A 26,581-nucleotide genomic window follows, 5' to 3' on the forward strand; every position below is an offset into this window, starting at 1 on the left:
TACAATTTATTAGATATGTCACATTTTTAACATTTTGACATATCTATGCAAACGTATTAGATTAATACAAATTATGGATAGAGTCGCTGTATCAAATGTAAACAGAGCCTCCTCTTCGATAGGAGCGCGAGATCTAAGCAAAGAACGATAAGTAGATAAGGTGATAATAAATCTCTCGCCTGCAAAGTTTCAGGCTTCAACGCCCCCCTCCGCGCTAGGTGATAAAGACAAGATCGTGATTGATGATGAGAGCTTAAATTAATTGTCGACGCAGGTACTGCCAGCTCTACCTTGGTTGAAAGTCGAGTTAACTTGGGTAAAGTTCGGTTACTTAGTTTAGTTTCGTGTGAGTGAAACGTATGTGTTTGGCACGGGACGACGCTGAAGCACGAACGCACTTGCGAATACTTGAGCTAGGAAATAATTAAGTGCTTGCAACGGATAAAGCGATACTGGAGAGCTGACACATTTGTATACCCTTGCATCGTACACTCAGACATTCCGCGGTGTCTAAATGGGAGATTATCTGAAGGAACTGTAACGTATGCTATGCATAGTGATGATAGACATGACTCTTTTGTTGGGATTGAATAACACTGAGCAACAATGATTTGGACTTCACCAATTATTTGCTCTAGTGAATTTATATACTAACGAAACGTCCATTTGCTGTTCAAACCAAAACCAACCGATTCTAGGAAAGTTCACCGAAAGCAATTCACCTACCGGTAAATTTGCTGGAAATTTCTCCAATAATATATTTATTAAAATGTTAGTTTACGTACTTAATTTTTTTTTGTCATTTTATCAGTCAAATACATAGGATTTTTTTTAATATTTTTTAATAACTATTGATTCAATTTCATCGACGTTTCATCGCCGCCATTTTTTCGCCAGTGAGTTCATCGCTGACCGATAAGTTCACTTTTTAAATTTGACTGTTTGTTTATCGTTAGTTATTGCCATCTTAACACATCCTTATTTAATCCTTTAATCATGTCCTCTTATGCCTTGCAATTTTTATAATAATATATTTTACTACCAATGATAACAAATTATTTAAATAACCAGTCAATATACTAAATGATATTTATGTAGTATTAAATAATCTATATTTTTCAGGTAAACATGCTTGGTCTACAACAAGATGAAGATGATGACGACAATCACCTTTGCATAAGATGCAACGCTACCATAATAGGATTGGACAACTACGTACAGCATCGCAAAAACTTATGCAATAAAATCAAACCCAAAAACATCGAAAATGAAGGCAATCAAGGGGCTGATGTATTCTTCCAATCTCTACAACTACAAAGCAGCGTCAAGAGACCACCACTGGTCCAACCAATCCCATCAACTTCCAAAATCGTATCTGGTGTTTTAACAAGAAGAGCTACGGCGGCAATCTTAGCAACTTCAAAAGATCTTTACACTTCAGATTCTTCATCTATCGTATCAGAAAAAAGAGGAGAAGACTGGATTGGAGGTCACAGTTTAAAAGTCACAGGATGTGAAGATAATCAATTGAAGCTAATCAAAGCAGTCGCTAATATAAGTAGTCCTTCTACTAAAAAAGAGCATATCGACAACTCGTTCACATTGCTAGATGTGTATAAGCATAACGAAGACTCGAGTGAAGATTCTGATGAATGCGAAGAAATAGATTTAGAGATTGATCATGCTCAAGATGGTGGTAAATGGAAGCCGATTCCAACAAACGTTGGAGGTAAATGGAAGCCTATTGAAAGTGGTAGAGATTCGGCTACTCATTGGACTTCGGTAGTTACTCCTGAACCTGATCATATCGATGATTGGGAAGAAGAACACACGGGTGGTAAATGGAAGCCGTTTTTGAATCCTACTGTTGATTCGTTAACAAGAATGGATGAAGACGACTATGATTCTCCTTATGTTCCTCCACCTGGCTATACCAAAGGAAAATGGATTCCTGGTGCTAAAGATGGGTTAAAATCTGATCATAAAGCGCAAATCATGGACGCAACGGCTTTGCATAAAGAAGGTGGTTCAGTTCAATACTGGTGCGGTCCTTGCAATCGACGTTTAGGATCAAGGGTGATATACGATAGGCACCTTAACTCAAAATTGCATCTAAAAAGAACGCTTCCTGAGAAAGATCTTGAGTTTTCAGGTACATTACATAATGTTGAAACAAGCAAAAGAGTAGTAAAACCTGCCGTAAATGCAGATGAATACTTTTATTATAATCTGAAGAAAACAAATCGCAAATCAAAAGGCGTTGATAAAACAGTTCAAAACATTAAACATAGAAGAAATCGACGCCCTACGTTTATCATATGCTTGGTCTGTAAGTATAGAGTCAAACCATACTTAATGGGAAAACATTTGATATCTCACTACCACTTTAGAAAGGGCAATTTAAATGATGAGTTCAATAAAACACAAATATTGGATAATATTTATAAAATCGTTCTTCAATCGCCATTTCAGTGCAACCCTTGCAAGTTCTACGCTAATTGGCAAGCTGAATTTATGCGACATTGGAGAACTGGAGAGCATAAGAAGAAAATGGAAGATACTCCGGGAAAATACTGGTGCTCTTTCTGCAAATTTGAATGTGATGCTTATACGGAAATCACTGAGCATTTAGCTAGCGATGATCATCAAGAAGTCATTGCTGCTATTAATAGATCAATTCCTATTGTAATCAGAAAGAGAGCTGTAATATGTTGTCCTAATTGCAAGAAGGATTTTAAATATAACGTGCAATTGAAGAGGCATATCAAATTATATTGCCCGCTTGTAGATACTTCTACAGCTTCCGATGGATATCAAGGCTGGAAAGTATGTCAAGAGTGTTCATTTAAGTGCAAAAATAAAACTGGTCTTTCAAGGCATATTAAACTGAAACATGGTAAGCAGTTGTATTACTGTTCTGCATGCTCTATGGAATTTTCTAATAAAAAGGAAGCTAAAGATCATAGGAATTCACAGGATCATAGAATAAAAGAGAAGGAATTGAGACAAGAAAAGGGGTTTGAAGTAAAGGAGATTTGTAGATCTTGCCCTCATTGTGACGCTCCTAAGTTTAAGAACGTCATCGAACTCAAAAAGCACATTCATGACAATCATAAAGATCGATTCAGCAGCTGTTCCGTATGCGGAATGAAATTCGCTCTGCCTCAAGAAGTAACGTGGCACTTGAGGAACAAAGCTTGCGTGTTCGATATTTCAGAACAGTTGCCTTCGTTTGATGAACAGATGTGGAGCTGCGGATACTGTCCATTCGTAGCGCCTTCTCGCGCAGAAGCCATTTATCATGAAGTTCTTCATGGTGATCCTGTTAAGAGCTGCAGCGGAAAAGATATTAAATATTCCTGCCCACTGTGTCATAAATTGTTCTCAAAGCATTCTCTTAGGTGCCATTTGCGCCGTCATACTAATGAAAGACCTCATGCCTGTAATTTCTGCGGCGCTAAGTTCTTTAGAAGGAACAATTTAGTGTTTCATGTGAAGAAGATTCATGGTAAAGAAGATGCTAAGCAGCAGTTTAAACCTGTGGAACGTGAGAAAGAAAAAAAAACGACTACTGCCAGAGAGTTCTTGTGCTCAGAATGCGGTGCCAGCTTCATGAAAAAGTAAGTGCACATTTCTTAGTATTTAGCATCGACCATTCGGCTTTGTTCATGATATTTTTATAAGTGCTTTTAAGCCGTTTAATGTATGTCTGCCTAGATACGTGATGGTTCGTAAATTTCATTAAAAGTCCAAGTCCGAATAAATTATTTCTATATGCTATTATCAAATTCTTGCAATAAATTTCGTCGCAACAGATACGGGTGGTCTCGACCAATTTATGCAAAACTTATTTTTTATAAAAAATCTTGGTTTAGTACCAAATGTTTTTATCATCCTAAAAGGTCAGTTAGTTTTGTCTTCAGTCTTGTAACAATCCTTGAATAAAAATATTAATCTTAAAAAAGGAAGCAGTGAAACTACTGCGACTAAATATATATTTTAATACGCACTATTTAAACATTTTGATTGTCGTATACGTTTTGGATTAAAATATTTTATTGAAATTGAGATACTAAAAAGTGATCGTTGGGATACCGAGGTAGGCAGTTAAACGCCATAAAGATGCATCTCATGCACCGGCCTACCGCTGACTGCTTTTCTGCAATAATTGCACCGTTTTTCATATCGTTAGATGTGATTATTGCACGGACGCTTGCGTGGCGATTTATACGTCGAATTAAAGCGTATTTCTTATTTAATAATTTCAAGTTTAACGCCCCTGCTCGTAGTAATTGATGCACTCGCGCTAAGAAACGTAACCGTTCGCCGATGATGATATTTTATACGGTACGTTTTTGAAGTTGCATAATACGTGGCGGAAAAATGGCGTAGAGCGTATTTCAGATATTGTTTAGAACGAGACGCGGTTGTGGCTCACCATAAAACAGGCATCGCCAACAGTTGTTGTATTCAATTTTATTTTCATTTGTAATTATGTGCATTATTGATTGATAACTGAAAAGGTTTTAAACTAAATCAACCTAGCAAAAAAATTGACCCGTTCCTAGAAAATTGGTTATTTTACATGTAAACTATATTTTCTACCCATTCGAACGTTTGCATTCAGACAATTGTTTATGAAGGGTATATATATAACGCACGCTCCCGCAATGTGCGCCGGCGCTGAGACTTCTGCATTGGTTACTAGTAATGCCTGCACTACACTCTCTGGAAGTTGTCCGAACCGAAGTTACGACTGAAGTCGGCCGAGACCTACAAATTTCATATGCTGTCCGGACGGCGGCTTCTGTCACGTACAGCTGGCATATTTGCGCACGAGCAATCGCAAAATGTGCCAAATAATCACAATTTTTAAATTGTCATTTTATTAAGTTTGTGTGGACACTCACCAATACAATATCAATGAAAACTTTTCGGTCGAAAATATTCAATTTACGCAAAATCTTTGTCGGCTTTTGCAAAATGCCATAAGGCATAAAAATGATACTTCAGAATACGAACACATCTGTGACTATCCTAGAATTTGTCGCCATCGATTCTAAATAAGAATTTGTTATGATATGACATTTATATAAACCGATCTAGGAAAATACATAAGAATATTCGAAACGATTTTTTTAACAAAATCAAGTACCACTGATTATTTTTTAATTATTTAATTTTATATGAAAAAAAATATAATAACGATATATGTTAGAAGAATATACTATCAAAAATATAATTAAGTCCTTTTGGTGCCCTTAAATATTCAAAGATGTCAGTAAGAGTCTGTTGAAGTCCCCGATAAGCATGTGGTATTATAACTTGACCACGATGCAGCGCTCGACATGCGTGTTGACCATAGGACGCCTACGCGCATACTGAAATTGAACCGAGCTACTCGTTCTATCTCAATTTGCGAAAAACTATATCATTATCTTTCTCACTGTCGTCACTTAACACGCGAGAGAGCGAAAGGGGAAGTATCTTTATGGCATTTATAATAATTAGGTTTATTTCCATAAAATACTTTCAAAGCGGTTTTCAACTGCGGTTGCGTCCCTTATTTTCCCCGTTGCAACCATCCACCTTTCGAACGAGCTCGCCAATCACAAAGATGTTTTCAGTGATAGTTACGAGGAGCTGGAACACTTTATGTGTGTTGGTATTTATCAGTTTATCCTTCTCTGCATCGGTAGACTATATAAAAATGATAAAAAAACACCCATTCGTTTAGTTCTATCTAAAATTTAGCTCGCTAGTATACCGCTCTTGCCTATCCCTGACTTGGATATCGGCGCGCGTGTCCCGCCGAACATGCCCGGCCATAATTCACGTCGGCGAATGTCAACACGGAGGTTTGTATTATTTTACTCGCTTGAGCTATTAATCGCTCGCATACTTTGCAATTTATGCGCGAATAAGTTCGAGCATCAAGTCATGTTCGAAAGTTTTCATGCAAGTTTATTATACACGGCGACCCATGCGAAATGCGAATTTTATATGCAAATCTCGGATACTTGTATGTGCGCATTAAAATATAACCCAGGTCAGATGTTAAAATGCGATTGATTCTGCGACAAAAGTAACCGATAAACCGACGAGTAAATACAATTAATGTTCACCGTATGGAGCGGTTCGTGTGTGGTTAATAAAGAATCGATATGAAGCTGAAATGAAATAAAAATGCTTAAGCGTAATGGCGGACGCTTAATGTGAACAAGTTGAAGAATAACGTTGTGTGTTGCATTATAATTTTTGAGTGGTATTATTTTATGCTTCGAACGACCTCTGTTTGAGTTGTGTTCCTGTTTATACACATCCAGATATGATTTTAATATTTTTTATGCAAATAAAAAATTTAAATAAGTAGTAGTATCCGAGATATTATTTTATTTTTTATTATAAACTAGTATTAATACAAAAAATAGGTTTAAATTAAATTTCTGCAAGTAAAAAATATTTTAACAGCACAATTATTTTGCAGCCAAATGTTATTTATCTTACGACTGACTGCAATCGACATTTATTCCCTGATCAAAAGCGACTTATCAGCTTAATGAGTAAGTCGCTAAAAAATTTGGATTTAGGATAGGCTACTTCAGAGATTTCACAAAATTCGTAAACCTGTTTACATCTGCTTTATTGATGTTGAGGAAGCATTAGATCGCGTAAAACACAATTACTTTAAAGAAAGTCTAAATCAGTGATTCTCAAACTTGAGTCCGCGTTCACCTAAGGCAGAGGTTGGCAAACCGCGGCTCTCATGCCTGCACTACACTCTCTGTTACCGAGAACAGGAGGTAAAGTGGGGGTAAATCAGTCGACTTGGCCAGCTTCGAGCGCTTCCGAACATTGTCGGCAAACGGACCGAAGTCGGAGCTTCTTTTCGAGCGCGAGCGGTGAGATACTTCCCCTTTCGCTCTCTCGCGGGTTAAGTAACGAGAGTGATAGAGATAATGATATGGTTTTTCGCCAATTGAGATAGAACGAGTAGCTCGGTTGAATTTCAGTATGCGCGTAGGCGTTCTATGGTCAACACGCATGTCGAGCGCTGCATCGTAGTCACGTGGTCAAGTTATAATACCACATGCTTTTTGGGGACTTCAACAGACTCTAACTGACATCTTTGAATATTTTAGGACACCAAAAGGGATTAATTATATTTTTGATAGTATATTCTTCTAACATATATCATTATTATTATTTTTTTCATATAAAATTAAATAATTAGTGGTACTTGATTTTGTTAAAAAAATCGTTTCGAATATCCTTATGTATTTTCCTAGATCGGTTTATATAAATGTCACACCATAACTAATTCTTATTTAGAATCGATGGCGACAAATTCTAGGATAGTCACAGATGTGCTCGTACTCTGAAGTATGATTTTTATGCCTTATGGCAATTTGGAAAAGCCGACAAAGATTTTGCGTAAATTGAATATTTACGACCGAAAAGTTTTCACTGATATTGTATTGGTGAGTGCCCACACAAACTTTTATATTTATCAGTAGCGTAATTTTATTAATATGACAATTTAAAAATTGCGATTATTTGGCACATTTTTGGATCGCGCGCAAATATGCCAGCTGTACGTGACAGCAGCCGCCGTGTGGACGGCATATGAAATTTGTGGCAGTGTGGCCGCTATTCGGAAGTCGGCGACCTCGGCCGACTTCAGTTGAACTTCGGTTCGGACAACTTCCAGAGAGTGTAGTGCAAGCATTAGGTTGTGCGCGTTTGACTCTTGCCTGTTAGGTTACCACAGTGGTCTTAATTTAATCTAAATAAATAATTTTGTTATTTAATCGCTTTTTCGTAATTGTGTCTGTAAAATATGTTAAATAAATGTGATAATCAGATTTTTGTTACTTAAGTAGACTTATGTATCTATATGAATTTTCTCAATTTTGCATCCTAAACCGCCGAGCCTTAAATATTTACGATCTGACCTTTTACCTCAGCCCTAAGATAATTAAATAAAAAGCGCGATAAATAAATGTCAAATCAATGAATTTTTGTGATGTAACGAAATATGAGGCATCGTTTAAAAGTCAGTAAAAAATGTGAAGGAGCCATATCTGTGGTATATAGGGGATGCTAAGGCATCTCCTAACTTCTTAAGATTAGCGATGTGCTGAAGATCATATTATATTGGCAATTTGATCATCTTTGTCAAAATTGCTACTGTTAGTGTGCGATTGCTTTAAAAAAGAACTCATTTTTCACCTCTTGCGATGATGAAACTTTTTTTGGAGTGCAAATTTGCTAACTGGTCTTTATTCACCCGTTTTTGTTGCTCTTTAATTTTCATATTGATGCACTATTTTTCATCTCATATAACAGTTTGTATCTGAATTCCCGCATTGTTTGACGGTTGTCCTTTTAGAGAAAAGCTTCGAAACGCTGTTTCCTTGGATGTATGGACTTATTCAATCTGAACCCTGCAACAAAACAAATAGAAAAAATAATCTTGTGACGAATCATTCACTTGAAACTGATATAATTTGATTCATTTTTTTGTTTTATCTCATTAATGGAATATTTCAGTGAAATTTCACAAAAACCATTTATTTAAATTGCATAGTCATGAGATCAGACGTCTGCTTATACTTCTACTGTCGCTTATTTTCCCTTGAATGATGATGCATTAGTTTGTATTTTGATCCTTGTTTTTCTGCCATACTTCAGAGGACTTCAATATTCGTAATTCTTTCTATCCATCCAGGAGATTTTGAGCATGCATCTATACATCTCCAAGGTCTCTACTTTTCCGATGAATTATTAATTTAAGCTCATTTCTCTACTATGCATAAGAAAATAGCGAAAGTTTAACAATGAACCATGCGTATTCCCAGTTGAAAGTTTAGGTCATGATGTGAGAAAAGATGTCTATCTGAAAAATGCACTTTTGTCATTTTTATTTGGGCTCTTACTTCTTGAGATAAGTACCATTTCTCATTCACTCATGTACAGTATTTGTACTGTGACTTTTTATTGGTTCATTATTGGTGTAGTTAGTGATCATTTTATTGTAATTAATAATTTAATTTTACGAATGCTGCTTCGTTCAAATTTTTTATCAATATTTGAAGGTCACTGGAAGAATGTATCATCCGCAAATCTAATGTTTATTATTTACTAGTATCCCCAAATCACTCTTATCTAGAGCTTCTTAATATACATCTTAAATAGCAAAGTTGATAAGATACATAGGCAATTTTCGTTGCAATAATCTAAAGCGAATCGATTCTACGCAGCATGCGTCGTTAAAATCAATCTCTGAACATCGACTTCGGCCAGGGGTCGTCAACGTGGGCGACAATTTGATTGAGTTGTCCACAAGGAGGACGAGTCTCGCGCGATGGAATGCGAAATGGATGCCAAACGGGCACCACTGGCAACGGTGACAAATCTGAGCGTTCGTTAACCCTCCCTGGGAATTATTGCATTCATACTATACGTAAATTAATAGATTGGAATGTTGCACCAGCGCGTTCAGATGCTAAATATTTATTATTCGGCCGCGAAGGACACGGCCGGTAATGAGATTTTACAGCGGAGCTTTGATACGGATTATATTTATGAACTTCAGTTAATTGTGCTTCTCGGTTAATGGCACACTGAATCATGTCAATAAAAGTATTGCTTTTAATTAAAGTTTTCAATGGTGTTCTCTAAAAAAATGTATACATAGATAACTATGTAGCGGTTAAGGGTAGCTTTAACATAAATCATTCTTATTATTTTACTTTCAGTATAATTTAAAAAACACATCACTAATAATTCAAGATACATTCTTAATCATTCGTTGGATTTTTTTAAACTTCTCATCTCTAATTTTAGAGTACATCTATTAATGTTTGGGTTACTTGGACAATTGATTTTTTAACTTTTGTGGTGTAAATATTAATTAAAAATATAATGCCAAATAGTTTGAAAAAAAATTCAATATTACTGTGTATTCCTTAATTAAATTATTGATCAAATAGCTTAAAAAAAATTCGATATGAGTGCAATAAATTGGGTTAATAGTAAAAATAACTATGCTTAGTAAAGACCAAGTAATACTAGAATAAAGTGATAAAAAATATTTAATAAAAATATAGACATAGACAACAAGAATTTGCATACTGAACTACATCACGTTCCAACCTGTCTTAAACTCTTTGCTGTAGAGGACAAAATATCTCTAGTTGTGTATAAAAGCAGAAACCCTCGAGAGTTTTAAATATTAAAATTATAAGCATTTTTTTAAATGGTCTTAAAGTGTTGTCGAACTTGCTAATTATAAATATTCCGAATGCCTATTGTGATGCATCCTTCTATTGTCACGGACGGTCTGCACTAAACGCTAATCAATAAACATTACAGGCGGCCCTCGACTTTCGCACATATTTGGTTCCTGAAAATGTGTGCGAATGTTGAATGTACGAAAGTCGAGGGAAGTAAAAAAAATTGAAATTGTTTGTATTTTAATTGATTGTTTATTTATCAAGTAAATATAATATGTTTAAGAGGCGTTTAAGAGACACGTTTAAGTGGGGTTTGCGGGTGTTTCCTTTGAAAAGTTATCAACAGTTAACTGTTTTCCACTATTCATTTTCTTTTCTTCATATAGTATTTTATAACATGCTATGTTTTTATTGATCCCCCACGCACTTGAGATATGTTTTCTCTATTGGGATCACAATCTTCCATAATATTTAAAAAATTGTCAAGGTGCGTGAAGGCTTCATTCATATTTTTCATTGTTAAAGAGTTTTCCAAAATAAACCTGTCTCATCTACATTAAGTATTTGGCTAGAGGAATATTCTACATCTTCAATACTTTTGGATAATTAGGAAATAAATTCTTTTGCAGCATCTTTATCCGCATCAGCCGATTCTCCAGTAAATTTAATATTATGAAAATAATACCTCAATTTAAAATTGTAAAACCAACCGTTACTTGCTTGAAAAACCGTGTTAAAATATTTTTTTAATCTATCCTTCCAATCTTTGTGCAAACTAAGAGCTTTTGCTTGAATAATTGAAATACTCAGAGGGACATCTTTTTAATGTTGGTGATCGATCCACGATGACAAAGATTTTCCATTTCATCCATGTTTTTTTTTGCTGTGTTTTTTTGGAAACATATCTTTAAAGATTGCAGAAATATATCTTTATTTTCCACAATTTTGAACGTATTTCTTAATTATATTTTTATTTTGCAAAATTGAACATATCGAAGACTTGTTTGTATCATACGAACGTCCGATTGAAGCAAAAGATTCACCGCTATCAGAACGTTTTTTAAAAAAAAAATTAAATTTTAAAATTATATTTTTTTTTTTTAAATGTGCGAAAGTCGAACGTTCGAAAGTCGAGGGCCGCCTGTATTTGAATAACGATGAAAGGTTATGAACAACAATAGAAATCATGTTTACGTATAGTTTGGGCCAAATTAAGAGATTCAAAAACAGAATTAGTGATTATTTATATTATATGAAGATTATCTAGATTTTCCTAATTTTACGGATGAATCAATTCAAATCAAGCTAGGTCGTACATATCAAGTAATGAAAATGTTCTAGTAATGAGTTAATTAAGCTCATAGAAAGTATCTTATATGTATTAAAAAAAAAACACCAATGGTAGACAGAAAAGAACAAATAAGCAACTGATTCTCTCTTCACGTCAACTCTAGTACAGCTCGACGTCCGGAATCCAGAGTGCAACCTGCATCGGAAATGACTGGATTCAGACACAGAAAGAGGACTTCGTGTATAAATTAAGACTTGATTTCAATTTTTGCACAATTCATAAAAATAATTTCACAAAATTCAGAAAAATAATTTGTCATGTTGTTCATAACTCTTCATAGTTATCAATTCCTGTTCTGTAAAACTGTAAGATTTTCTTCAAATAATGTTTATAGTAAAGCAAATGCTTCAACAATTTTAAAGATAATATTTATTTTTCTATATTAATATCTAAAACTAATTTTTAAAAACCGACATACTTTAATTTTTAATGATGGTCTCAGTTTTTAATAGTAACTCGATAAGAATGTTTATCTTCGGATATGTTACGAATAGGCTGAAATTTTTAGAAATATTTAAAGGCCACAAATTAATCACGAGTCTCATCCTTTCGCATAGACCACGCAGATTCTCCTTTCGTGTACCAAAGAATGATCTTTCTTTTCCACCTTGGTCTCGCCCACAAACCGATATTTCAAACGCAATATCTGACAATTAAAATTCCAATACGCTCATTAATACACCTGATAACATCTACATTATTCACCGCGGCCGTAGGTGGATACTTCAATCATGGAAACATGATCTCGCGCTCTAATGATTCCTTCGATTAGTCGCTAATAAATCTTGACTTTTAATTATTGGATACAACGGCAATATATCAACGGCATGTCTGTTGCGCGTTCACGTTTTGGAAAGTCAACTTGTTGTTTGAACTCGTAAAGCGTCCTTGGTCTATAGATTTAAGGGTTGATAGTGCTTGAGTAATAATAGTGATTTATAGCTATCGAATTAATTAAATAAATATATGTTTATAGTATGACTCTAATAATAAATATATATGATCAAATCTTATTCATGCAGACATCTAAAGCATAAACTGTGACGATAAATGGATATGAATCTACGCCAGTTTGTATTTCCTTGAGTGCTCTTTAGCTTTTTTACTGTGTAGTGTTATTATTAATTGATTTAAAAATGTGTTGCTTTGATATTTTTTGTAAATACTCTTTAAATATATGATAAAATTATATGACTTACGCATAAAGTACATCTAAGAACATCTAATTCCAACAAATGATGTCACCCGTCTGGAATCTAAGGAATGCGCATTTCGTATTCATTATTGGTTCAATTCCTGGTATCAATAACTATTTTATATATGTAGATACATATGATAGAATCGACTTGAGCGTTCATCCTCAAGACAAATCCAGTGGCTTCCAATCCAATCGTACAAATGTCCGTCAATGTGGCTATTGAGGAAACCACCGTTGTAATAGGAAGTCGGTTATTACTTTTCGCGATGATGGAATTCATTCGTGGTACATTACGCTTAGCTGCTGCTAAACGTGACAGGCAAGAGATTCTGGAAGACATGTGGAAGACGCCATCCGGCGGCAGAGTGTGAAAGCAATTATGAATGTTGACTTCTGAAGTCGAGCGCTAATTATAAACGCGTTATGTCACAGGATCCTGTTGCGAGTGCAAGATGCATCACGACAAATTAAATTCAGTGCAGTGGCAAACTTTGAAAGTGGGAAACTAGATACTTTCGGAAGGAGAGCTTTGTGAATCAAATCTGTCAAGGTCGTTTTATAAATTAATTAAATTCCGATATACTCAATAAATTAATTATTATTAATTAAATCAGTATGTTAAGGATTTTGCTGCTTCTTATATTCCGAAATGGAAGGTATACATTTCATTTACAATATTGTTTAAAAAGTAAATATGCTGTTTGCTTAGATTTTACTGACCACTGTGCACCATCGCATTGACATCCATCGAATTTAATCCCACAAATCAAGCCGCACACACATAACCATCGTGACGTTCCCACAAGCAATGTTGGCTGCGTTGCTGCGTTGTGTCGTTATCGACACCGGTCATCACCGATTGTCTGTGAAAAAAGCGTCGAAAGCGAGTTATGACGGACGCCGTCCGTAATAACAGGTTGGGTACGGGGGTGTGACACCCGCCATTGTTTACGGGGCCCTCACGCCCTCCGCGGGGGCCCCGAGGGCTCCTTGCCGTCCGCACAATGCCGCGTCTTCTTCTGCTTCTTCTCAGTCTCCTCATTCTTCTTCAGATTCAAGATAAACTCAATTTAAAACGAATCGAAATTAAGTCGTTTTTCTTTGCATTGATTTGTGAGGAATTCTGTTGTGCGATTAGTTGCGCTCAAAGTGACGTCAAAATGCATTTGCTTCGTCCTTTAATAATATTCAAAACAATTTATTCTAACCAAATATTTATAATTAGTTCTGACTCTACAAATTTAGGTTCGTTTTATTTTAGAAAATTTAAAAAAATTATATTTTAGAAGAATATTATGTCTTAAATGTAATATTTTTTTAACTTGCTTTTAACTGAATATGATCATTAATTGATTATTTTCTGGGTTTTTTTCTGTAATAAATTATTGCTATTTCGTATTCTTTATATCAGTCACTTGCTTTTTCATTTCTGAAAACATTATAATTTCATTTAATAATTTGGAAAAAATGCTTTTAAAATCTTATTTATGTGAACTCTATATATCATTGATAAATTTAGTGATCTGCTTAAAGTTTAAACCTCAGGCTCAAAATAATAGTATATTCGTATTTTTTTGTCCATTAAATTCAGTAAAAATACCTAGACGTTTTAATATATGCGACTAAAAATATAACTTTATTTCTAGATTTTTTTACTTTTAACAAAATTAATACTTGTGATTAATCGCTTTCACTAATAATTATTAGGTAGGCCTTATTTTGTAACGTATTTACTTTCATATACACTTACATGTCATCTTAATATGTGGATATTTATAAAAATATGTCGGATAAAATGTTCACATTGTTGGTTATTTTGTACTATATCATTACATATTAAATTAAATAAAAACATTTATACAGAATTACTTAGCATTTACATTACAAAAATTGTTTAATTGCACTTCATCTTGATTATAATGATATTTTAATGTTTATAAATCACTAATTTGCATAAATTTTTACATGTACACTGAGTGTACCTCACCGGATCGTGTAGACTTTTTTTTTGCTTTTTTTTCTTGATTTTTTTTCTTGATTTTTTTAGGAAAAGATTTTTTTTGCATTTTTTTTCTTGCTTTTTTTGATTATATAAGGAAAAGATTAAACTGACACATGTGTATTAGTTAAAATAACATACCGCACATGTGTGGGTTTATTATTTTAACTAAAAATTTAATCATTTTTTTAAAAATAATATAAAATCAGAAAAATGCTTGTAATTAATTAAAAATATAATCTTGATTGATTTCTTTCTTCATCATGTCATATGTCATAAGTAGTTGTTTTATTTATATTTACCTACAATACAATATTTTATAACTTTAATATAAACTTAAGTAATAACTAATGTCATTTTGAGTGAATTTGTCTATAATTATGTTTGTAGTAATACAAATTCAATTATAATGACTCTTTAAGATGTATATTAAACATTTATTTGACAAGTGTGCCTTGATCGAAATCAAATCCGCAATAATACGTTAACAATTATTATATAAAAACACTAAGAAATTACTATGACACTTAGGCTAATCATAAATGTGTAAATTATCTATGTTCCGAATATGGAGCCTTTAAGTTACGGGTCTTTCATTCCAGAATGCAATTTTTGCTAAAATATTTTATTCCTGTAAAGTTTTTTTTTAAATATTCTGGATATTTTATTTAGGCTCTATCTATCTAATATCATCCTTAGCATCAAAATATGTCGTCGAGGAAGCTCTTTGGTTGATATATCGACCATATGAAATGAAGTTATCGCTATCGGCCAAAAAAACGATAAAATCAAAAATTAAATTAAAATATTACAACAATCTCAAAGAATTATATGTTTATATTTAATATATTTCAAATAATAAATGATATTTTTATGCCACTATCTGATCATTTATTATTTAATAAATATATTTTTTAAATATGACCCTAAGTGGTCAATGGTCAATATATCAACCAAGAGAAATTTCGAAACTTTCAAAAAAAAAAAAAATTATTGGTTTATCAAAATTACTTTTTATATATAATAAGAGTTTTAAAAAGTAATTTTTCCACCCTTAATTCTAAAATAATTAATTTGCGCGCTAAAGGGTTAAGTTAGATATAACTATAAATATTATTAGAATGCCATTTTAAGTATTTTCTTTGTAATAATTTATTAGTGAAACTAGTAGGGTTGTTTTTTTATTATTAATAATTGTAAACTCTAAAGTGTTTATAAAGCAGCAACTCGTTATTTATTCCAAATTATATATGACTTGTTTGGTTTGTTGTTTTGCCGCACAAATACATTAAGAGTTAATAACAAACATTAAAATTGGAAAACCTAAATTGTATTATTAAATGATTATAGGAACACATATGTATGTAATTTTTTAAGCTAATTATAAAGAGTAAATTAATGTTTGCTAATTTAAATATACGGTAAATTTCAAAAACATGTGCTGTAACTGACTTAGACCACTATCAAAATAAACATTCCGTTGAACGTTATAACAATACACTTTGTTTAACACTTCAAATTTTTCACAATTTAAATTTTGCATCATATTATATTAATTTAAAACAGTGTGACACGAAATAATTAATAATTCATTTTTTCGATTTTTTTTTTACTTAGACCACTTTCATAATTATGGGCTTTATATGGTTTAATAAATTATAATATAATTGATTAAAATGTGACTCTCGAAAATCCTTGTAAATTTTGTCACAAAGTACCAAAAAATAGCGCAGTGTTTCGTTAATAAAACAACACTCGATGTTGGGGGTAGGTGTGTTCAATTGTCGCAGGGGGGCGATGCCGCTCACCGCAACTTTGTTTACGGTGCGAATAAACCAGAAAAACAGAGTACCCCCATCCTAGTTCTGTCGGAGAATTTTCGTTGCAATTCCCTTTCTTCATTTACCGTCACTGACTTATTTTCCGGTTGGGTTGCAGTACCGCGGTCCAGATCGAAGAATGTCACCGACTTCGGCCTGCGGATATAAATTCGTGCCCGAGGCCGTAACTCAGATGGGTCGGTTATAAGTTACAAGTCCGTTTCCTGGTGCACGGACTGTCACAAGATGTCATAGGAGACTATTCATTATAGAGTCGTGACGCGAAGGCACTCTCTCTCCTCTCGGAGGACACTAACGGAGGTCTGTCCCGCGGCACCTCCCACCGACGCTATGTTTACAAAGCACAAATCAAACAATGGCGATATAAGAATGGCAGGGGTGGTTATGCTGAAAATTTTATGCTTTTTTATGTATAATTTCATATAAGTAATAAGTCACTAAAACGAGTGTAAAATTAATACGTTTATCAATATTATTTAATGCTTGATATGGGGTGTTGAAACATGGACTCTCACAGAAGCTTATTGCTATTTTCACCATATGAGATAGTACTACTATAAAAGTAACATAAATATTACATACCAATCTAGAATTCGAACTGCACTTTTTAACCCTCCGCTATATTACCACTAACCGAGCTGCTCCTGTTTACGATTTAGTCCTTGAATGCACTCGGACAGAACCCACCCCATCGAGCGTTTAAATTTCCCAAACACACCCCTAGTTGCTGTAAAAAAGGCATGCAGAGGCGTTCAGATTCGCATTTTTGTCCAGTCCAACCAACAAGACTTGTGTGTTTTGTCCGGTGGATTATCTTCGGTCCGAACTAGGAGGCTGCGCCCGCGGAATGTTAGCACTATATCTTCGGCACCCGCACCCCAAAACTCCCCCTCTCGGGACCTCAGTTTACAACCCCCTTTTTGTGCGGACCACCGTCGTAATTTACGCTCGTGTAAAATGCAAGTGGTTGTTCAACGACAGGCGGTAATGTGCGCACGGTGGATGCAGATGGAGATAATTCGATTCTTGAAAGGGTTAATGCATGCACACGTGTATGTCGAAATCATTATTTTTCTAATGGAAAATTTTACATCGTATCATCGTTAGTTAAATGTGTTGCCGGTAGAGTTTAACTACAATATACAACATAGTACCTATTTTTATTTTTGATCTTCATCTTTTATTATCTCCAGATCTCTATTTAGTATACTAATATTATAGATTTTTATCTGCGATAAACAATGTATAACTAAAAAATTTTTCGCGTTCATTTCAAAATTTTAAATAATTTTTCTAATTAAGAAACTCACAATGGTTTGGACTGTTAAGTGATTTTTTGATGTTAATATAAATTAAAAAAACACTTAAGGGTTGAGATTTTATACTGCTTTTTAAAGTGTGTGGTAATTGTGCAATACTAGTTACCTTACACGATTTTCAAATTTATTGTTGACGCTAAATATTTAGTCGTATGCAAGATCCCTTTTTTATTGTTCAAAGTCAAACATTTGTAATTATGATTTTTAATTCATTTTTGCCGACATACCATTATGATTACAAATATCCCAATTTAATTTTAAAAAGCAATTTATCACTTTTATGATCTCCAAATTTATAATTGAAATGGTTCCACAAAATATTAAATATTATTCACCCTTTTCAGTCAGTTTCTTCTTGTGTTTTTATGTCTGATTCACTAAAGAATTTTTAGCGTTTATTTTCAAATTTTAATACAATATTTTAATATGGCAATCTAAATTAATAATCATTTTTACCAAGGTGATTTTTTGATAAATTTAGTACCTTTAATTTTTTCGCCAAGTAATGTGAATTTACAGCCTGATAAATGCCGCAAAACCTGATAACAGTTCCTTTTAATAAATATACTATTTAATAGGGCGATCATTATTAAATAAGTCCAAAAATATTTTATGCTGCGGTAATTAATGATTATCATTATTCTTTGAAAGTTTCTGGTTATTGTGCAATACTAGGTGTCCTACACAGTTACATATGCATTGTTTCCGTCAAACATTTTGCCCTACTGCAGATCTTTATTTTATTTTTTAAAGCAAAAACTATCGTAATGCTTCATATACTCATGTCTGACGACATACCATTGTTGTTTCATAGATATATATTTTATTGTTTTCAGAATATTTTGTTTCATAAATGAAATATTTAATATTCGCCCTTTTCATTAAGTTCTTCTTTAAACCATTAAATCTTTAAGTAGCTCGATTTTATTTTTAAAATAAATTTGTTACTTTTACTATTTTTAAATTAATAATTAAAATATTTCCACTAAATATTAAATTTACTTTTTCAAGTATTCTTCTGTGTTTTTATGTCTGTAACTAAAGGACTTTCTGTGTTTATTTGCAAATTTTAAATTATCTCTCTATCCATGAGACTTACAATAGTTTGTCAATCTAGCATATTTAACTATTTTTACAACAAGGTGCTTTATTTGACAAATATTGTTATTATTGTCTTAGTATATTAAATTTTTTGGCTTTGTGCTGAGTAATGTTACTTTAAGCAGAGCCACGCAATACAATTTAAGAGCTATATAAAAGTGTTAGTTATCTTACAGCTTTGTACCAGTTAACGCTACGAAAATCAAAAAATTTAAAAAATGGGTACCGCACGAAATGAAAACATTTTATTTTATAGAAAAAAAATCCATGAAAGAACAACGAAGATATTTTCATTGATTTTTTGTTTTAATATTCGTACTTCATCCTTTATGCATATACAACAGTTCAGCATTTACGGGGGCACACATTCTCTCGCGAAGCGAAGTACGTCACCCGGGCGTCACATACACCCCTCGAACCCTGCGCTAAACTTTCTAATTCCGATGAGCCATTTTATCATAATAGTAACAGGTCGCGATGTGCTCGGCTCAACGCAGAGCAATATTCACCGTGTTTATCCACGGTACGTCAGACATAATTACGAGGCTTCGAGAGTACGTGGGTGTCTCTCCGGCGCGCTAGTTAGTTTGCAGCAGCGGCGTCCCGGCCAAACTTTGAGTTAAAGATATTAGACTTTGCGATCCTGACGGAGTCACCGCCTCGCGTGAGGTGCTTATTATACCTGCGAAAGGTGAGACTGTCTCCTCGTTTCGCATAATCTCCGCAAACACCATCCGAGGCTTATTAGGTATGTGCTGTAGGGGGAACGCGTTAACGTGACGTGAACGTAACTTAGAGAGTGACCGTTTATATACTCTCGCTGTAACAATACTAATATTTTCTGAATGAATTTGCATTTTTTTAAAAGAGATCTTGTGACTAAATAATTGCACATGACGTTAATTACACATAAGTATTGCCGGAAAAACTACTCTTTGTTAGGAAAAGACGCATTATACAATGCGCAAATTATTTACATTTTTTAATTATAATCTTTTTCTATTGCTGATATTGATTTTTTTATTTCTTTAAAATTAATACGGATAGTATTATTATAATATTTTTTTAAGCATACCATATAGGTTGTAGGTGGTGTAGGTTACATAAATTAATTTTGAAGCATTTGCTCCATTATTTTAAAATAGTCTTGATACATTTTTTAAACTTTATTTTTTAATTCTTTGTAATTTTATATACTATATGCTAATAGCTTAGAATAACAAATATTTAAAAACTATGGTTTTATTGGCTAGAGAAAAGCATGATTTTTTTTCTCAATGGCATAAAAATAGAAATACCAGAAAATAAATATTATATTGTCAAAGAAGTAGTACGGTAAAATATTATATTTATTGTAATAGATGTAACATTATAAATTCCACGTTACCTTGCAACTGAACATCAAGGCTCATCGATCATGCGAGGTCAGAAAAATTTATCGCCCGCAATTCACCACTAGCAATTTACCACCATCAATTATTCACCACGTCAATAGGTCGCATAAACATTTTATAGTCTGCAAATTATCGCTAGGCAATACATATAATTTATATAAATTTTAAGTTTTTTTATAAATGTAATTTTTACCATCCGCACAGTATAAATATACATTTTAACTAGCCTAGCTAGTTCAATTATATTCATACTATTGAAAATATAACTTCACTGTAACAATTGCGAAACGTTCATTTTCTGTTCAGACCCAAACCTAACTTAATACAAGTTTTTTAATTTCAATTAGATTAATTCCTTTAAGTTAGGTTTGAGTTGGAACAGCAAAAGGACATTTTGTTACTGTCAAATTGAGTTCTATTGATCTTTAAAACAGCATATGATTTAAAAATATTTTTTTATATTTACCACACCGTCAATTACAGTTTGTATATACACATATCATTGCTTCTAGGCGGAAAAATGTGTTAACGATTATTTGTAAGCTATAAACTGGCAGTAAATTGCTAGCGGTTAATTGCTGACGGTGAATGTTTGCTGAAGTATATCTTTAAATAATATTAATAATAAAGAAATTCTTTATCACGCATTGTATTAATTACTAATTCAGATGTGTGCCATTAAAAACATTAAGATTCAAAGTGAATCACAAAACTGCGCTCGCGTCTAGAATCCGAAAGACGGTGAAAAATGTAATTGCTGTGCGATAAAGCAAAGAGTGCCTTTAAATTCAGTGGATAAAATAAGCGATTTAAAAGTTGAACGCAACACGAGAAAAGTCGCCCTAAGCCGCGGTGGGGGTAAGGGAGAATTCAGGACGAAATCGGCCAATTATTTAGCCTAATGGAAGATCTGACCATTAAATCAGAACGATAACGTCGCTATGTAGAGCGTAAAATATTTACAACGGGAATAATTTCAACATTAAGCTAATTTAGGATCCGCGCGTTAAGCAATAACGCCCGCATTTATTTACTAATAAATACAAATGAAGTTTAAATACGCGCAGAGGAGAGTAAATCTTAGCATGAATACAGATTGCTTTGTTTGGTTTGCGGAGCGTCTTGGCAAGCCATCGGCCCTATGCTGCGCCCAGCCACCCCGACGACCACCAAGATGCTCACACTCACCCACATTGCACTTAGACGGCAACATCACTTATCACTGCATTTGGTGAACATTAACATGTAGCTGAAGTGGTGCCTATGTCAGCATTCATCTATATTCCATGATTGAAGTCCTAAAGAGAGATCAAATTGTCTCAAAAGTGGTACTACACACAGTACATTCACACAAAAGTGGAAGAAATATCTCGTGATAATATTTGGAAATTTGGACCACCTAAGAGCACTTATGTATTGAAACGTTAATCACCATAAGTTCCACAGAAAAAAAACTACTTTTGGCTTGGAAGGACGCGCTAGACAATCTTGCGCATATTACTATTGTTCTTCGACTCTTGGTTACCGATCGCATGAGTGGCTGTTTCTCCGTTTCTCTTAAGGCGTGAACACATTTCAGAGATGTGTCCAAAAAGCGATGCAATTGCCTCGCAAACATCTTTATATGAATCGTATGTAAATATATTTTAAAAAACATGGGAAATACTAAGAAATAAATTACATTATTTAGTAAATTAAGCATTCTCCGAAGAATATCTAATAATTTAAAGATTACTATTATTATACTTCTACCTAAAATAAAAAGTAGTAAAAATGTTAAAGAAACAACCCCAATTATTTCATAAGATATTCTGTGTGAACAACAAAAAATAATGGTGAAAGTATGGATGTATTATGGAGAAATTATTTATCGAATGTTTTTTAGACCAAGTGAGAATATTATATCTCTAATAAATTATATAATATTATATCAGTGTGATATTGCTACATGATAATGAGAAAAATAATATTTTAATACAATTGGTTATAAATAAAAATTTTGCTTTATCCTCCATATTTTCCTGGCCTTTTTCCTACAGAATAACATTTGTAAGCATTTAGACATATTTAGTTAAAATATAAAAAAGTGATATAATAAAAGCATTTAACGACTGACTTAGCTCTAAAAATAAAGAATTTTATAAATAAGAGATTAATTCATTGTGAAATCATTAGACCATTTTTGTAAATGGAGCATATTTTTGATAAGAAAAAATCAGCTACTTCATATAAAATAGTTTTATATCATTTTTCTGCAACACAATATTATCAACAAAACAAAAGATTATGGTAATTTTTATTATAATATATTTTTAAATATAATAAAAATATATTACGTATGTGTATGTGTGTGATCTTGGCTTGGGTAACGTTTCGCAACGCGTATCCTTCACATCTTCCATCGGGCTGGCATCTGGCCTCACCATCCAGCCCCAGCTCCTCCTCTGCATAATAAATCTGTCAACTTTATATTGTGCTCATTTTATTTATGGGGCAAATCAAGTTGCCCGGGCGGCGTGTGTGTGAGCGGCCCCCGTCCCCATAGCTCTCTCGCTCCCCCTGTCAACCCCACAATTTTTGTCTTAGCACCACTAAATTATTTCACAGGCGCAATCTCCATGCCAATATCACATAACGGCCCTAGCTCAAAGACTGACGTCACGCCGATGAAACATAAATACAATAATTTCAATTAAAAATATTTTTTATAAAATTATAGATCGTTTTTAAAATCAGGTGGATAGTTTTTGAGTCAACATGAGCAATAAAACTAGCGTTTTTAATGATAATTTTCGGTATCAATAAAATTGAATTTCGATATAATAATTTAATACAATTTTATTTATTTAATAATCAAACAAATAAATTAATATATAATGTAATCTACATCGTTTTTAAAATTTTGCTTAAGATCTTTTTGGCTTATTGAAAAAACGATATTTAAATTTTCTGACAGGCATATTTTATAGCATCTATGAAAAGCCCCCATACATATTTGAAATCTGCCGATTCCTGCGCGAAGCGGTTTTTTTTACTAAGATTAAGATAATGCCGATTTAATTTAATAATAAAATAAGTAATTTTTTAATAATCTTTTTCCATTTCTATAAAAAAAATCCGAGAAAGCATACATTTTTTCAAACGTCTGGTATGGACTCACCTTTTCTTTAGAAGCGACATAAAAAAAATGCAACCTTTGTAAAACATTTGAAAATATTCGTACTAATTTATTTTTATAAATTATTTATGTATATATAAATAGGCTTTATGAGAATTATCGATTTGGCATTTTTCTCGAAAATTCTCGAAAAAAAGCACAATTAAAACAAATAATTTATTACGTCCCATTAGGGAGCACTCAACTACCACTCGCTTAAATTATTTTTCTTTATACATATTTGTAAATAATAAATAGCTATTAAACAAGCCATTTGGCTGACTGCAAAAATAATACCATTTTTTTACAATTGGTAACTACGACATTTATCTAACAAACGTGACGTCCTACCCGGGCTGTTGCTAGTAAATCGGCTCCTAATTATCGATCTCTAGCATTTTTAATAAATTTAAAGCGACAGTTATGTTTAATGGCGTACCTAAAAATCATTCTCGCGGAAAGAACGAAAATACGCACCTTTAAACAGAATCATTAAATGTAGCATCAACTTAATTTACTAAGAGGAATGTCGTTTTTTTTATTTTCATAAGAGCAAATCATTTTATCATCTAATGCTGAAAAAAAAATTTAAAAAAAAACCATTCTCTAAGAGGAGCAAATTAATTTCGATGATATCCGCATAATGGACTTTGCTAGTCCTTATTCATTGAAGACAATCGTCGGGTTGGGGTCACCAATAAGAGATAATGCTTCTAGAAAGTTCGCCAAAGATATACGATAACTTTAGAAGAGTGGAATCTTATTTAGGATACCAGGTGTGTAAAGGGTTACGCGTTGATAATTTTCTGACAAGAAGCAGACGCTGTGATCCAAGATTGGCGAGCGTTCCTTTCTCTCTCTCCTCTCCTTCTTTATGGATATACTCTGAACGTACAATATGTTTACGTATATGTTGTACGCATGCGAGTGTAAAGACTCGATTTTATCTATATTGCATTTCCAATCTATAATTTTTGAAGCGTTTGATTGTAAATTTCAATCATACACACCGCGTCGTTGCGTGGATACTGTAAATCGATTGGCCGCCTCAATATCTTTAATAGCCTCTCTCTAGCATAATCCTTGGGCCGTCCCGAAGATTTATTGCCAACCCTCCTCTTTGTTAATTTAAAATATAAGTTTGAATTATGATTTTTGACGGACGTTCGAGAGAAGGGTTGGTTCGAAACGATATAACTCTTGCGTGTGCGCGAATTATTGCAGATCAAATTTAGGTGAAAATGTATCGAGTAAAACTCAGTCTCTAGATTTTAATATTTAAACCAGTTAGTAATAAAAATACAATCCTAACATATCATGCGTCAAAGCCTAAATTTTTTTACTAACGAGAGATCAAAAACTTGCCTAGATGACTGAGAATGGTTGCATCTATCTACATATAGAATTGCATAATACATTGTTAAAATAAATCTGTTTGTTATTTATAAAAATTAACATTTTATCGATTAATATTTGTATGTAAGCTTAGCTTATTTTTTATTTATCCTTAACAATAATTTTATAATCTTCTAGGTTCAACTTACAACAGCACGCAACTACTCACACAGGACGCAATTTAGTTTGCAGTATAGAAGGATGCTTTTATAAAGGAAGAAACCACTCTGAGCTGCGACGCCATGCTGCGAGTCATTCAGATCTTAGACCACATCATTGTTCTCAATGTAACTACAGTGCCAAAACCATGTTCCAGCTGAAAAGGTAAGACTTTAAGATACAGAAGCTTCATAATTAACAAAACATAAATAATTTTTCTTTTGCAGACACTCCATCGTCCACTCTACTGAAAAGGGCAAGACTATCGAATGTCCGTTGTGTCCGTTTACAGCAAGATTCCCCGCTCGTCTTGAGAATCACCTCAGCTTCCACTCAGATCGAAAGCCCTTCGCGTGTCGCTACTGCTCCTTTACTTGCAACAGCCTGGTAAATAAAAATATTTACAAAAAATCTAATGAATAAATACTAAACATACTTTAACCTAATGTAGCAGTGAGCTGTCAAAAAATATTTATTTTAAACCAATCTTTACCAATAAAAGATTTGTGTTTGAATCCCATATGAACCTATATATATGTTCATACTTATCAATATTTATTTACATCCGTTATTTTTAAGCTGAGCATGGACAGCGGACAGACGGCGGACATACAAGTCTGTGTCTTTTCTCACCACACACGATCGGATTTGTCCACCAGGCACCCGCGACGGACAAATCCGCGCGTGTATGGCCAGCTATTAAAATATTGATGATGTGTATAAACTTTTCCTTTTTGAGAATATTTTTTATTAAATCGTAGAGAATCAATTATGATCTTTCTTGCCACAATAGTTACGAGACATAAGTAATATTGATGCCAATCGATCCCAAAACTAATAGCTACTGCATCTTCTTCATTTGTAACACCGATGATTTCAATGCCAATTCAGTTCTCGTGAGGCGAAAGGGCATCGATGACTTATTCGCTTATCTCGGCTGAATTATGATGTTCACGCTCGCCGAGACATAAATACAAGCAGCCGTTAAGGGCTAAAAGTGTGGCGTAAATTGTGCTGAGATGAGTGCCAATATTCATTAGCCGGCATGGGCATTAATAATCGGTTTCGATCGGCCGGTGCCAACTAAATCGCAAAAAAAACTGGTTCGTCACAGCGAGAACCGTCGATATGTTGTCGTGACGTACGAAAATTAACGAACGCCGAACTCAACAGTCGTTTAAATTGTATTAATCGTTTTGCTTTAGATAGAAATTTAAATTAAAAACATGGGCTTATAAACTTTGACTTCATCATCAGGGTCGCTGAGAGCGAACCCGGGTCCTGGGAAAACAATGCTTCCGGGCCTCATGACAAAAATGGCATTTTATATATTTTTTAACTTCGTAATATAATTTCTTGAATAAATAATATGTATGAGTTAACCCTTTCTATGCTACAAATTAATATGAAAATAAGCCACCATTACAAC

General features: G+C 33.5%; 1 protein-coding gene across 1 annotated transcript in view; it reads left to right on the plus strand.

Moving 5' to 3' along the window:
• The window catches only part of LOC148237162 (uncharacterized), a 109,818-nt gene that overhangs the window by 78,846 nt on the left and 4,391 nt on the right, over positions 1-26,581 (plus strand). The window contains exons 2-4 of the mRNA XM_088181926.1: positions 1,123-3,620; positions 25,132-25,317; positions 25,380-25,539. Of these exons, the coding sequence (XP_088038052.1) occupies positions 1,129-3,620; positions 25,132-25,317; positions 25,380-25,539 (2,838 nt within the window). The 5' untranslated portion in view covers positions 1,123-1,128. The remainder of the gene's footprint in view (positions 1-1,122; positions 3,621-25,131; positions 25,318-25,379; positions 25,540-26,581) is intronic.

Source organism: Plectrocnemia conspersa, unplaced genomic scaffold (genome assembly GCF_051122295.1).
Source record: "Plectrocnemia conspersa isolate PC_06_02 unplaced genomic scaffold, ASM5112229v1 ptg000003l, whole genome shotgun sequence".
In the NCBI taxonomy this organism is placed as follows: domain Eukaryota; kingdom Metazoa; phylum Arthropoda; class Insecta; order Trichoptera; family Polycentropodidae; genus Plectrocnemia; species Plectrocnemia conspersa.